The sequence below is a fragment of the Mytilus trossulus genome, chromosome 5 (genome assembly GCF_036588685.1).
Source record: "Mytilus trossulus isolate FHL-02 chromosome 5, PNRI_Mtr1.1.1.hap1, whole genome shotgun sequence".
NCBI classification, from domain to species: Eukaryota; Metazoa; Mollusca; class Bivalvia; order Mytilida; family Mytilidae; genus Mytilus; species Mytilus trossulus.
The window spans coordinates 21,498,804-21,514,518 of record NC_086377.1 but is presented as its reverse complement, the minus strand read 5'-3'; the positions used below and the strand labels follow the sequence as shown (position 1 = coordinate 21,514,518).

General features: G+C 33.9%; 1 protein-coding gene across 1 annotated transcript in view; it reads right to left on the bottom strand.

Annotated features, from left to right (window-relative positions):
* LOC134717740 (uncharacterized PE-PGRS family protein PE_PGRS54-like) overlaps positions 1-13,635 on the bottom strand; it is a 48,340-nt gene extending 34,705 nt beyond the window's left edge. Inside the window, exons 1-4 of the mRNA XM_063580234.1 lie at positions 13,446-13,635; positions 4,149-4,296; positions 2,297-2,515; positions 1,316-1,519 (exon numbers count right to left, since the gene is read on the bottom strand). Of these exons, the coding sequence (XP_063436304.1) occupies positions 1,316-1,519; positions 2,297-2,515; positions 4,149-4,296; positions 13,446-13,635 (761 nt within the window). The remainder of the gene's footprint in view (positions 1-1,315; positions 1,520-2,296; positions 2,516-4,148; positions 4,297-13,445) is intronic.
* Positions 13,636-15,715: the final 2,080 nt, after the last annotated feature.

Genomic DNA, 15,715 nt, shown 5'->3' with positions numbered 1-15,715 from the left:
GAATTTTTTTGTAAGCCATTCGTTTGATGGTAATCATTGCCTCTGTGTTTGGATGACAAAGCAATTAAATTTCTATTTAAATAGGGCATGCTATGCACATGTTTGTCTGTAATCTATATAAATTTTGAGGTGAAAATGCAGCCATTTAAGTCAAAGGGTACACATCATCATAATTTCACGAACCTTAATCATTTCTACAGCACTTGTCTTCATACCTTGAGCTATGTTATTCTAAGAAGTAGATGCTGACACTCGGTTGCTTTTAATACGGATGCTATATGATACGAATTTGCGATAATACACCAGAGGTGGTATGATGTAAGAAGAAGATTGACGTTTGGTCGATGTTTTTCTGCTGTCAGTTTGATCCACTTTATCATGCTGAACGAGTGAAGGCCCTTATATCCACATTGGAATGTGTTTAAATAACGGAATTAAAAGTTTTCAAATGATTTTTGGCATCAAATCATTTCGATCGATGTTTCGATAAAAACAATGCATTTAATTTTAATTTTTTTTATGAAAGCCGGTGGTACCGTATTTACCTGTACTCGTCCCTTAATGAGACATTAGACATATAATTATTGAGTATTTTATATTCTATCACCTGTGTTTTGTTTAACAAAACATCATCACTTGTCAATTATCCGACGGCTTGGCAGTCAAAATGACAACTTGCTCTCGCATTTTAATCAGTCATTCCCGATTTTTTCGATACTCTCGGGCTTTTACCACGTTTACGTACGTCCATAGTAAACAGGTAAAAGTAGAGCGGAAAATGTTCATTCATGAAATTCATGAAATTTTCATGAATGAAACTGACGCAATCTGGCGTAGATTTCTTGTGATTTTCTCTTCATCGTATGGCAGATCCGCGAAATAGTGTTGAGATTCTCATTTTCAAAATGAAGTTAAATTCATCTGAATCGTCGGTGAATATTCAATTATTTTTTATTAAAGCTGTGTCAAATGAGTAGTTACTCGAAATGTTAAAAGAACCTTCCAAGACTCATAATTCAAACACTAGTAATAGTACTAAATTATCTCGGATCAGAATAAATGGCGATAATCTGTCACCATAAGTTTGAGGCCGATGGCTATGGAAAGCAGCAATAGCAAGCTATAGCAAACTTTCCAAAAACTAGTTGATCTATTTGACTCGCCTACTAGACAAGCGGTGGAAAAGCTCACAAAAGAACCATAATGATATCGGAGCAACCAACCACAGCTACTTGTATTATGGGAGATAGTAGACATTTGGAATTGCCTGCTATTGGGGATGAAGTATGTCCTGCAGAGGGATTTATGTCCCCACCCTCCCGCTTCCAGTGTTCCTATGAAGCCTCCATATGCCTGTTGCTGAGAAGCTGAGAATGCAACGAAGACGGGTAAGTATACAGGTAGTGTATCGCCAACAGGATATGGTTGTGTAAGGAAAGAATTAGATCGGGACATATCACCAGCAGTGTCAGCAGCACTATCACCAGCAGCACTGTCACCAGCACCAACTCCAGCTGTACTTCAAGTTGTAGACTTTGAAGACATGATGGTCATTGACAACAATCTAGATTTACTGCAAATGGAGCCAATTCGTTTTTTTTTTAATCTTAACCTTTAGAAGAAGAGTACATGGACTTTCAATTTTTATCATTAGAAGAGTTTTTTTTTAATATTCGGACAATTATATCCTTTTAGAAATTTGTTATGTTAAAATTTATATTTAAGGGAGAGTAATTAGGAAAACAATTTTGGGTTGGGTAAAAGATTTTGATAGTTTGGGAAGGGATAGGTCATTTAGAACAAGTATTAATGAAATTTAGATGTTTCATTCCAGTTTAGTGTTGTGAGTTGAGAGTATGCATATTTGTACATAAAGTGCATATATTTATTGTATTTAATTGAATCAATTTGAAATAAATTTGTATTTTAAATTTATTATATTTATTAATGCTAAAAATAAATTTAGTAAATCAACTTTACTTTTTGGACCTTTTGGATTATAGCTCTTCGTCTTATATAGAAGCTTTGGATTTCAAATATTTTGGCCACGAGCATCACTGAAGAGACAGGTATTGTCGAAATGCGCATCTGGATTATAGCTCCTGTCACCAGTTAGAAAATACTAGTTGATCTATTTGACTCGCCTACTAGACAAGCGGTGGAAAAGCTCACAAAAGAACCATAATGATATCGGAGCAACCAACCACAGCTACTTGTATTATGGGAGATAGTAGACATTTGGAATTGCCTGCTATTGGGGATGAAGTATGTCCTGCAGAGGGATTTATGGCCCCACCCTCCCGCGTCCAGTGTTCCTATGAAGCCTCCATATGCCTGTTGCTGAGTAGCTGAGAATGCAACGAAGACGGGTAAGTATACAGGTAGTGTATCGCCAACAGGATATGGTTGTGTAAGGAAAGAATTAGATCGGGACATATCACCAGCAGTGTCAGCAGCACTATCACCAGCAGCACTATCACCAGCAGCACTGTCACCAGCACCAACTCCAGCTGTACTTCAAGTTGTAGACTTTGAAGACATGGTGGTCATTGACAACAATCTAGATTTACTGCAAATGGAGCCAATTCGTTTTTTTTTTAATCTTAACCTTTAGAAGAAGAGTACATGGACTTTCAATTTTTATCATTAGAAGAGGTTTTTTTTATATTCGGACAATTATATCCTTTTAGAAATTAGTTATGTTAAATTTATATTTAAGGGAGAGTAATTGGGAAAACAATTTTGGGTTGGGTAAAAGATTTTGATAGTTTGGGAAGGGATAGGTCATTTAGAACAATTATTAATGAAATTTAGATGTTTCATTCCAGTTTAGTGTTGTGAGTTGAGAGTATGCATATTTGTACATAAAGTGCATTTATTTATTGTATTTAATTGAATCAATTTGAAATAAATTTGTATTTTAAATTTATTATATTTATTAATGCTAAAAATAAATTTAGTAAATCAACTTTACTTTTTTACCTTTTGGATTATAGCTCTGCATCTTTTATAGAAGCTTTGTATTTCAAATATTTTGGCCACGAGCATCACTGAAGAGACAGGTATTGTCGAAATGCGCATGTGGTGCAGGAAAGTTGGTACCGTTAATGTTATTAAATCTCTGTTTAAACCGTATGGGATTGAATTTCTTAATAAAAGAGTGCTCGGTCAGCATGCTAGAGACCATTTGCTTGATCTTCATGCTTTTTTTTAATCCTGCGGAAATAATGAGATTGTCATTACCTGGAATGATTGTGAATAAAACCGAGGTAATCCTCACATTGTTAGAAATATCACATGATCACCTACAGAAGCTTGAAAGTAATACAGGCATAATTCTAGACGAAAGAGGGACAATATTTCATTCTTAACCATTTGATATTATGGATTTTGTTGATTGATCTGTTTTAATAGATGGTCTTATAAGGCTAAATAATATTGAGTACAAGATAAATAAATAGTGTTATAAAAGGGTGTTTGTTGCTCCATTTTGTGTTCATAGGCTAGACACAACATACTAATTATCTAGGACATGCAAGATGCAATAATGACATTGTGAAATTAACTAATGAATGAAAGGAACAAAGAAAGGATTTTTTATCCAATATTATATTTGTTTTTAATATTTTTTCTAGTTTAAAAAAAAAATGCAAATTAGTAGCTATATATTAGTCTATAATAAAGATAAAATGACATCAAATGAAATACTATTAGATAAATTGGAGAAAAAAGTTATCTTAGATAATCACATTGTGTTATGAACAATAACTTGCAAGGCTTATTTAAGTGGGAGAGCGTTGCACTCTCGCGGCATTGGATTTAACATCCTTATTCTGGCCGTAGCTGCTGACTTGTAAATCCCGCACAGCTATTTCCAAGCTTTCTGCAAGGATTTTCTAAAACATTTTAGTATCGTCGATATGTTCAAAATAAGTAGATAATCACATTTTTGTGACGATGACTTGGCCGATTTATCAGACCGGTTGAATAAAACTTTACCATTTATCTTAATTATTTACAAGAAAAAGTTTGAAAGGGAATATTATCCTGCTCAAAATGTATATATTGATAGGTATCGTTCATTTTATAGGAAGATTAGGCATCAAACAATACTTAAAAGACCAAATGGGGTATCAAAGCTTTCTTACTTTGAGATTCTCTGACTCCATGTTGTTTTCGTAACAGTGAGTTTGAATGGTGAAAGTTTTGTTTCACTGTCAAGGGATTGCAAGACAATGTTAGCTTTTAGAAGGGACATGAAAGGTACATTTTTGCCAAGCAATAGTGGAGATGAGACTGATAATAAAAAAGATGGATGTAGTTCATACCTGAGCTGAGTAAGAAAAATGAACGGAATAAAACAAAAAACGCATAGAAAATATACGTCTGATGGATATAAACGGTTTCCATCATGAAGGTGACACCTATCACCAAATACGTTGAAACAAGGTTTGTCTTATCGATTTAAACAGTTTCCATCATGAAGGTGACACCTATCACCAAATACGTTGAAACAAGGGTGGTCTTATCGATTTAAACGGTTTCCATCATGAAGGTGACACCTATCACCAAATACGTTGAAACAAGGGTTGTCTTATCGATTTAAACAGTTTCCATCATGAAGGTGACACCTATCACCAAATACGTGGAAACAAGGGTGGTCTGATGGATTTAAGCGGTTTCCATCATGAAGGTGACACCTATCAACAAATACGTGGAAACAAGGGTTGTCTGATGTATTTAAACAGTTTCCATCATGAAGGTGACACCTATCAACAAATACGTGGAAACAAGGGTGGTGTGATGAATTTAAAAGGTTTCCATCATGAAGGTGAAAGCTATCACCAAATAAGGAAATAACACAATTAGAGGTAAAATTAAACTAAATTACACATATTTTCAAAATATAGATCTGCAGTTCAATGCAACACCATCTGCTCAGGTTGAAATACTAGTAATTAAAATTATTGATAAGCCTTCCACATGTTAAATCAAAGCTGATAAACAATGATATGTTTGTTGATAACGATTTTTTGAGTGCAGAATTACCAGGCATCCAACTAAGCTTTGATATTTCAGATTGTTCCTTCTATTGTGATATTGCTTAACGTCCTAACGTAATAAGATTGATTGATTGATTGTTGGTTGCTTAACGTCCAGTGGCAAATATTTCATGCATATTCAGGACGAGAACAAGTTAACAAAAAATACAATAGGTAGGTTGTTGTAATAAAGGCCATCTAGGACGATGGTCGGGGAAATTTGGACTGCCACTGGAAAATGAGGGTATATTGGATAGGGACATAAATTTTGCCTTGCAACAGGCCACCTACGGACCCCTCAAAGAGTTGTCGCAAGGGTTCTTAACGTGCAAAGAGCGTGGCACTCTCTTTACACGAGGCATCGGATTTAACGTCCCCCTTCTGACCGGACGTGACTGCGAACTTGATACATCCCGCACAGCCAAACGGACGCCCCACTTCGGCAAGCGTTTTACTGCCGGTCGGGAGAAGACCAAGTGACCATATTTCTATTCCCCAGTCACCCTTGGGGGGATAACGTAATAAGAAAGCAGATGATAAATGAGTGTTGCATAATATAACATTAGGTTGTGTGTGTTGCTCAGATTTTGGTTTTCTAAACTGCTTTGTGTGCTGTTGATTGTTTTAATTCCTTTTCAGCCATTACAAGTTGTCAGGCTAGTTTGAATGATCCTATAGAACCCTTTACCTCTTCCTCATATACAAATGCCAGATGTGTTGAAACCATTGAACCGGAATATGGAGTAGATGAAATGTATTCGAAATGCAGTAGCGTGGAATATCAGAACATAATTTGCCATTTTAAAGATCTAAAATGTGTAAACTTTTAGCTTGATTAATGATTATAAAGAAGCTAAAATGAAAAATTCCCCCCCCCCCCCGGGCCCCCTACATAGTACCGACACACTCTGAGGTGCAATTTATTTTTTTAATAACTAATTATTCTTAAAAGAATTTTAATGTTAAATTTATCACGTTTCAAGTTTCTTATTATAGTCAGAAATTTCGTTCAGTTTAAAAAGACAGCAACTAAGAAATAAGAAAGTAAATCGAAGACAATGATGAACATAAATATGCACAACTAAGACAGGGTTTAAATCATCTCGTCAATCTAATTTATTAAGTGCAAATATACAGTTAATCGCGTCACATCCAGTGACGTAGTTAGTGTTGTACATGACAAGAACAAATTAACAACATATAGCAGAATATCAATATTCAATTTTGATGAAAAGACTGTCATGAAGACCGTTATCAATTCAAGGAAACGTTGGTATTTGATGTATATTTTTTTGTATTCGTGGTAAAAATTTATTACATATTTATTGAACATTTTAGAATACTTGATATTTATATGAACTGTTAATTTTTTAGGTCTACACCACAGACAACAGCGAATTAATCTAAGGTCTAATTAACGAATCAATAACCTCGCTGAGCAGTTTAACAATCTAGCAGATCATGTTTAAAATTTATGTCCATTAAGGTTCATCATAACCTTTTGGCTAAAATGGCCGTATTTCCACCCCAAATTTTACTCTGAGTACAGACTAACCTATACACCGGCAACAGTTTTAAGGGATGGCAGGAACTAGATATATAAATATTAAATGCATTTTATGTTTTAGAAAATTATAAACTTTTCTAGATTTTGCTATCCATTTTTTTTTCGTTCCTGCAGAAGGTGCAAAAATTTACTAAGTAGTGAAAACGATTGAGAAGCTCCCCTCATATTATCAATGTTGTGAGTAGTATTGATTTAAATGGACAATAGATGGACAATAGACACCTGTAAACAATAGGTGATTTAACAGGTTTAAACTGTGTAACTGAGTGGACCGTATCAAATGAAATTCGGGTGTTTGTTTATTTTGCTATCTTCTGCAAACTGGAAAAAAATGCACCTCAAAATGCAGGTAAGTTTTTAATTTTCTGAAACGTAGACTTCATATAAATTTTATATATCTAGTTCATGCCATGCCTTTTAACTTTCCTGGATGTACCAGTTTGTCTGTACTCATAGTAATTTTTGAGGTATAAACACGGCCATATTTTTCAATTCCTTATGATGAACCTTAAGTACACAGAACATTAAATCATACAATGCCATGGAAACACAACCAATGCTAAATCTCAGTGTATCCAATGTAAACACCATGTGTCTTCCAGAAACCTGGAATTGAATGTCAGCAGATGGAATCACTGTTCCCAAAATGGACATGACATTAACAAGGGTCGAACTGGCCTTCATTTATACATTCTGTACATAGAATCTTGGAAAACTTTTTAATTGCCTGTTCTGACATCAAGTTGATTACGTGAGTCCTATTTGTCCGATCAATCCATTCAAAGTTCCTCCAGTGCTGTTGTCTATACAGACAATTTAAAATAAATGTACTGTTCTCTCTCTACACAATGTGTCAAGGAAATTTGTAATGACGAAACGGATGTTACTGCTCACGTGCGGGATTCCATAATTCATTTCATGAAGGAGTCTCTGTATAATATGATTTAGGTACACAATAAATTATTATTTTTTAAATTAAATTAAATGTGCGTTTAAACATATCACAAATTTACCTACATTTCATAAACAGAGATATATGTTAAACTCAATGCAATTGTCAGTCCAAAAATATTTTTGTCAACTAACGTCAAAGTTGATTATATTTGATAAAAGGTTATTGCTCCGTGATGTTTATTACGATTATAACACAATTTAATTAATAAATGGTTTAGATTTAAAGGTCAAGCAAGTACAAGAAGAAATATAGTTTGGATGGTGAATAAGGCACGAATTAGGTTGGTTAGTGTTGGATGTAATTATTGACGCGCGGTCCTAAAATGTGACATACAGGTGAATGGTTAAAAATATTTTTGTCATTCGTTGTCTTCCGCAGACCGGTAGTCTCCAACGATAAACGGACAGAGAGTCACAATTTTTATTGGACAAACATTCACAAATAATGTGTTGACTAATATTTGACAAATCATTTACAGCAGATCCAAGTGGTCTGCTGCATTCGTGAATTATCCTTACCCCCCAAGTCACATTTTGGAATAATAAAAAAAAGGGGCTAATAATTTTAGGTGTGGACTTAGCAAATTCATAATTTTCAATTTCAATTAAAATCTGTTGAGCTTTTTTATATAAAAGCTTGTAGGATTTGCTCAAAGGTGAAATGTTTGATGAAGCCAAATTGTCTTGGACAATGTTGAACCCATCTTTTATGCCTTGCAAAAGAAAATCTTTATCAACATCACTTTTATTCGAATTGTCCGCAATGTTCTGGTTTTGACGTCCATCATATAAGCCGGAAAAATGTATATATTATGTTTGCTGTCCGGTAAGCTAATGCAACACAGCATTAACGTAAGCATCCTCTGTGTTTGTTTGTATTCCGCTATTGTTTAGATGTTCATGGGCGCCGCCATCTTTCTTGAACGTTTTTGCCACTGCTTGCAATAATAACTTTCGTTGTCCAATAGGAATGCTCGAATTGTCCAAATCTTCCTTCTCTATCAACGCAACAGCCTCCATGCTGTGAAACCAAGCTCTAGAATTTCATTTGCGGTGGCTGTGTTTAGCTTTAGCTTTTAGCTCACTTAGCCCATGCCTTTACTTTGTCGAACTGGTTATTGGTTATCGTCCTAAATGTGATATCTTCGTCATTAGACCAAATTAAAAAAAATTGTACAGGCATTGCACAAAAACGTAATAATCTTTTTTATAAAAAACCAGTCCCAATATTTTCTTTTTATGACATATCTTCATTTTAAGTTAAGGAAATTGTGCATTATGGTTATCAAATGTACCAGGATAATAATTTAGTGCGCATCAGTGACGCTCAGTTCAAAATAGTTAAAAGTCAAATAAATACAAAGACGAAGAGCATTTAGTACTCATAAATCCAAAACGTTGTGCCAAATACCGGTAAGGTAATCTAATCCTGGGATAAGAACATCCTTAGTTTTTCGAAAAATTATTAGTTTTGTAGAGGAAATTTTTAAAAAATTTAAACAAATTACCGTATAATTGATATTCATGTCAACACCTCAGTGCTGACTACTGGGCTGGTGATGCCCTCGGGGACGAAACTTAAGCCTTTAAAAGGAAAAGTTCAATTAAATTTAATCATTCAAAGGTGTTTTGTTGGCACAATGAAGCCATATAAGTACCAAGCCACTTTGACATTTTGTTTTCATAACAATTACTTGATTATTGATATTCATATAATAAATTTCAATACAAAGTTGCTTCAAATATAATATGATAAGGAAAAAACAAAATATAAATATTCTTAAATATTTTTTTTTTTTCATAGAAAAATAATAAAAAAAAAATAACAATCAAAACCAAGGAGCTAACAAAGACTCGCTAAACAAAAGAACATTTACATCAACAGTTATTTTTTACATCACCAGTTATTAATAATAATTAAGAAACAACACGAACTCCACTAAAACCGGGAGTGAAAACAGGAGTTCAGTAAGGGTACGCATTTCTTGCACCGTATACGGCACCCGTTGTGTTATTTCTTTGTTCAGTTCGGTAATGATGGAAGGCTCTTACAACTGAGGGAGAATATCAGATATAATTTCTGACACACTTTTGTCATCTTGGGCACTCAGCTCATGATGGCGACCGTAAAATTTCTTGATGATGACCTTAATTTGATTGGTTTATATAACAACTTTTGAGCAGTATTCCTCGTTTAACAAAATCAACGTACTTTGATCTAGCGCTAGAGTAACGTACCAATTGAGACACATATACTCCATATGCTGGTGCCGCTGGGATGTTGCTACACAGAAATGAAAAGTTAATTATAGGAAAATTCAAATCATCGCGTTTGTCATTAGTTTTGGTATTCAACCTACCAGTAGAAGACATTTCGAGAAAAAGGGCTAAATATGAACAGATTTGTCGTTGTCGGTAGTATCTTTAATTTCAAAACTAAATTGTGACTCTTTGTCCTGAGACTTTCTGTCCTTCATTCTCTCCAACCCCATGCCAAGAGAGGTATCCAATTCGGGGATTTTGAAGTACGCATTTTTCGTTCGGTCATAATTTGGACATTACAAAGTACTCTCAACTCGGAGAGGGTCGCATGAGCAAGGTAAATAAAAATCAAGGAAAACTTTTGATAATTAGTACACATTCAAACTAGTGGCATTTAAACCGACAATTTTTTCCCCCCGAAACCCAATGAAAGATTCATTTGACACCTGCTATTGTTGTGGCACAAAAACATCTGAATATCACCATTTTAATTGTGTATTTCTTTTTAACTTATTTTTAACAAAAGTACACATGTAAGTGGATAATCTTGTTTGTACGTTGGACAACGAAGTGACCGACATTTAAGCACCACTGATCTGTTCATTTCAAAGGAGGATCGCCATTTCCATCTTCTCAACATACTCGGTAATAATGTGTTTGCCTTAATACTCATTGATGCCAAAATGGTAATTGGTTCAGGTTCTCTATGATCATTTCAAATGTGCATGGAACTCTATATCATCATTTAAGAGACATTCTCTGTAAGCATCAAAGGATAAAGAATATGGTGGCCACTCATATTTTCAGATTTAAGTTATTTTTGTTTTATATATTGGTCTTAACTTAAACATACAAAAAAAAAATTTGAACAAATTCAATGTGGTTGCTTGCTATGGTTACGCATGGTCTTAAATTTTGCCTTTTAAACTTGCTTAGAAATGGTCAAAAAGTAAAAAACTAGTATTTTTGTGATGAAATTATCATATTTTATTGATCTGAAATATTAATATACTGTTTGCAAATGCAAAGATAAGATAAGGTCTGCTGAAATATGCCAAAACAACAAGAAATATGGAAAGCTATAAATGGGAAATTATTCAGTGAATTTTGCATACAAGTAAAAAGAACCTCCAAATTCCAAAAATAACCCATTTTCAAAAATAAAAATTAATCATTTCGCGATTTTTCCAGTCACATTGTTAATAACCCAGTAAAAATTAAGATATTTAACAATTATATGAAAAAAAATTAGAATGAGTAAATTTACTGATTTTTTTTTACAAAAATTTGAAAAAATTGAATTTTCATGAAATGTGAGAAAATTCAGTCAAATTTAATCTCTCATACTCCATTTATTGTCTTTAATTACAGTAAGGATTGACATACAAAACTATTATTTTGTGGAACTTATGTAGCTAAAAACAGTATGCAATTAGAATGAATGAAAGCAATTTAAAAAAAATAAAATTCAAGGACATTAGTATAAAATTTCATGCATTGATATTTTTTTTATATTGTAGGATATAAAAGTTGTAAGCTAAAATATGTCTTATTTTCGTGAAAATGTGTCATATTTAATTAGCATTATTTAAAAAATAACAGTATTACATAGAAAAAACAAGACAAACATATATCTGCTCTTCTGAGGAGAACTTGTTTTACCACCAACGTACACAATACAAACTTTCGTGTATGCTTTTCCTTAAAAACCACAATTTTTTCAAGAAAAAAAAAACAATCTTATATCACAATAATCATTAAATGAATAACTTTTTCTTTCTATTAACATTTGCTTGTTTTCTTAAATGCCTTGATTAGTTTTGGATAACTAAAAGTCCCCTCTCTCCACCTTCTCTCTTTAGTGCAGATACTTAAAGGACCAATTAAAACGTATGGTGTATATGAAGTGTTGTCAAATTTAAGTTTATACAGATAGAAGGGAAATTTAAGTGCAATTAAGATTAGCAAAATATACTGACATAGTGAGGACATCTCCTTTCATGTTTCAATAAAGGCACCAGTAGTATAATGCTGTTAAAAACTCATAAATCCATGGACAAAAAACAAAATCGGGGTAACAAACTAAAACAGAGGGAAACGCATTAAATATAAGAGAACAACGACACAACACCGAAACGCAACACACACAGAAACGGACCAAGCATCGGACAAAATCCCACGAGAATAACCAATATAACATCTAAACCAAATACATGAATTTGGGATAAACAACAAACGACACAACATTAAAATGCAACACACACAGAAACGAACAATAATATAACAATGGCAATCTTCCTGACCCCACCCCCTTTCCAGAAAAAAATAAATAGTTGGAAGAAAAAAAATTAATGTAGCCTTGTGGATTTCATTTTGTGTACTTAAAGGTTTCATAAAAAGATGGCAAAATATAAAAAGGTAAGCGGACAAATGACAGACGAAAGTCGTGTCAAATGACAACATAGGAAATAATAAATGGTCTTAGATGTATATAAACAAATTTACATATAATTTGGGAATTAATAACTTGTTCATATATTTGCAACTTTGAAACTTTCTTAAAAGCCTATTTAAAGAATTCTCAACTCTTTAGGCAGCAACCATTTCATTTTCTAGGGAAGAGGGGGGGGGGGGGCGCAATGGAAGTTTTTGGAGAAAAAAATAATTTGTTTTTGACCCTGAGAAAAAAAGTTTGGTTTCACTCTCAGCTGCCACTATATATATGTAATGCTAACATTGAAAGAAAAAAATTGTTTTCTACTTCGTCGCCAAAAAAAAAAAAAATGTTCTTCGCCGAAGGCTACAAAAAAGTTTGTCCAGAAAAAAATCCATCGCCCCCTCCAGAAAAATCAAATGGTTGCTGTCTTATGCACCAAATACTGAGAATTTTTTTCTTTTCTTTGAAATATTTGATTTTTTTCAGCAAAGATTTGAAGTATTCTTTTCTTTACCTTTTAACAACAAACATTCCAAATCAAATGGTAATATCTAAAGAAAGTTAGTCATGTATATTTTTATACGCTTATTTAGATTTCAAATCATAAAGAAAGGTTTGTCAAAATTATGTAGGAAATAAATCTACAAAATTTATATCTGTTTTGTATGCCCTTCATTGGTTGCACAAGACTGAAGTATTTAAATTTGTAAGATTTTATTCAAACTGAGCTGCTGCTAGTTGATCCTGATCTGAACTGCTTTATAAATTCCAGAATGTCCTAGAAAAGTAGCTATATATTTGTTGCAAAGAAAGGAATTCACTAATTTCAAACATTCTGTCTCCGTTTGCTAGTTTTTATGTCTCATTTCATTAGCGACTTCAGTAGGATCAGCTTTGTTTCCTGTTACGGTTACCTGTTTAAACCTCTCATCTAGAAATGTCTTTTGCTTATCATTGAAGCGAGTGGTTTTTCGTTTTTTCCGCTAAGCCCATCCTTGATCTAAGTCTGTTTCACCAGGGCTCTGAACTGTGTCAGAAAATTTAACAACTTGTCGGGCCTCACTGGTGTTTAATTTTTCAACATAGTGTTTTGGTTAAATTGACCAAATGTCTCTCCTTATTTTTTCATCTACATTAAAACCTAGAGGTAAAGTGTTCTTTAAAATATATGTAGCTGTTTTACCCATTGCAGAATTGTCAATGCCTAAAGCATGTGATAGACCTTCAACTGCGTCTTGACCTGTGTAAGCTAACACATCAGGATCAGTTACTGGTGGTGGTGCCAATACATGGATTTGGTTGACTTTCTGCAATTTGTATTGGTTCTGCATTGTGTAAGTCCCTTCTCCCAGTGTTCTCATGTGAAAGCCCATCTGTTAGATAATTCGCCAGAAAGTTTGTTGTTACCGGTACTGGTTCTCTGTTGACGGTAAGTTGAACACATGAATCTTTTAGATGATTAATCATTGCAGCCGCCATTTGGTCTGCTGATGGATCCGTAACAGGAATCTGGTATTGATTCTGCTGGTTGCTGCACAGGGGGAACGGGTCGTTCAGCTGGTACTTGGGTGGTATCAGCCCTTGCACGCTTTCGCCATCTTGACTTTGGTGCAAATGTGTCAGGGATGACTGGAACAGGGTCAACATCCCTCAGATCTGTAGGTGCCACCCTTCACCTGACTCTAGATCTCTGAGTTGGCATCTATAAATAAAACAACCAGAATATATGGCCTTTTTCACAATTGGTTCCCCCGTCCGTTCAGATTGGGGACGTTAAATCCGATGCCTGGTGTAACGAAAGTGCCACGCTCTTTGCACGTTTAGAACCCTTGCAACAACTGTTGAGGGGTCCGTAGGTGGCTTGTTGCAAAGCAAAATTTCTGTCCCTATCCAATATACCCTCATTTTGCAGTGGCAGTTCAAATTTCCCCGACCATCTTCCCAGATGGCCTCTATTATTTCAAAACCTACCTATAGTATTTATTGCGAACGTGTTCTCGTCCTGAATATGCATGATATATTTGCCACTGGACGTTAAGCAACCAACAATCAATCAATCACAATAGGTATATATGGATAAAATTCCTTTTAAATGATTCATATGACATAAAATAATAAAATCTGTATTGATTGTTTTAATTTTTTTTTTAAATATTGACATGTACCAACATTGTAGGTAAAAATGTAACAACCAATAAAATCTCATCATTATAATCCTTACAACACCATGTGCGTATTGGTACACGTTTAACAATGTGTATATTGATACACGTTGAACCATGTGTATATTGATACACTTTAATACATGTTTAATCATATGTAGATGGATACACAATAAACCATGTGTATATTGATACACATTTAAATAAACAAAATACATGTACAGATAATTTGATTTTGCATACACTTGTATGTGTGATTGTTTGTAACCATAATGTGTGTGTGAAAAGTTATGCAATGTGTACAAAATGTATGTAACACGAAAAATTAAAAAATGTTCTACTTTCGTTTTGAGTTATACCAACTGTTGATGTGGTTGCTATGGTAACCAAGGAGACATTTATACAAAACTAGACTTATTTTTCAAAGTTTCATTCAACAGTCAACTTATTCTTAAAGAATAAGAAGCTTACAGAGAATGTCTCTTAATTGGTTATCAAAGGTACCAGGATTATAATTTAAAACGCCAGACGCGCGTTTCGTTTACATAAGACTCATCAGTGACGCTCAGATCAAAACAGATAAAAAGCCAAACAAATACAAGGTTGAAGAGCATTGAGGACCCAAAAATTCAAAAAAGTTGTGCCAAATACGGCTAAGGTAATCTACTTCTGGGGTAAGAAAATCCTTAGTTTTTCGAAAAATTCAAAGTTTTGTAAACAGAAAATTTATAAAAATGACCATATAATTGATATTCAGGTCAACACCGTAGTGCTGACTACTGGGCTGGTGATACCCTCGGGGACGAAACGTCCACCAGCAGTGGCATCGACCCAGTGGTGTAAATAGCTATCAAAGGTAAAATATTCATTACATTTATAATTTCAATGCAGAGGATCAACAGCAAAACATTTTTTTTTACAATTATATCTCTTTATGAACAAACACTGGACACTTTTAATTTGCTAAACCCTCATTTGCAAATCTGCAGCCGCCTCTCCTTAATGCTACCTTGTCATGTTTATAACCGCAAAGTGCAGAATACCATGGGATTTTATTAATTCCTTACTTTGCTACTGTTATTATTAAACAGACTTTGCAATTTGATTTAGAAAAACATTGGATTTTCAATATCCAATGGGATTCTCTTATATTTTTAATGCGTTTCCCTCAATTTTAGTTTGTTACCCCAATTTTGTTGTATGTCCACAGATTTACGAGTTTTGAACAGGGGTATACTACTGTTGCCTTTATTATTCAAATTATAATTATACAGTAATGTGAATGTTGCAA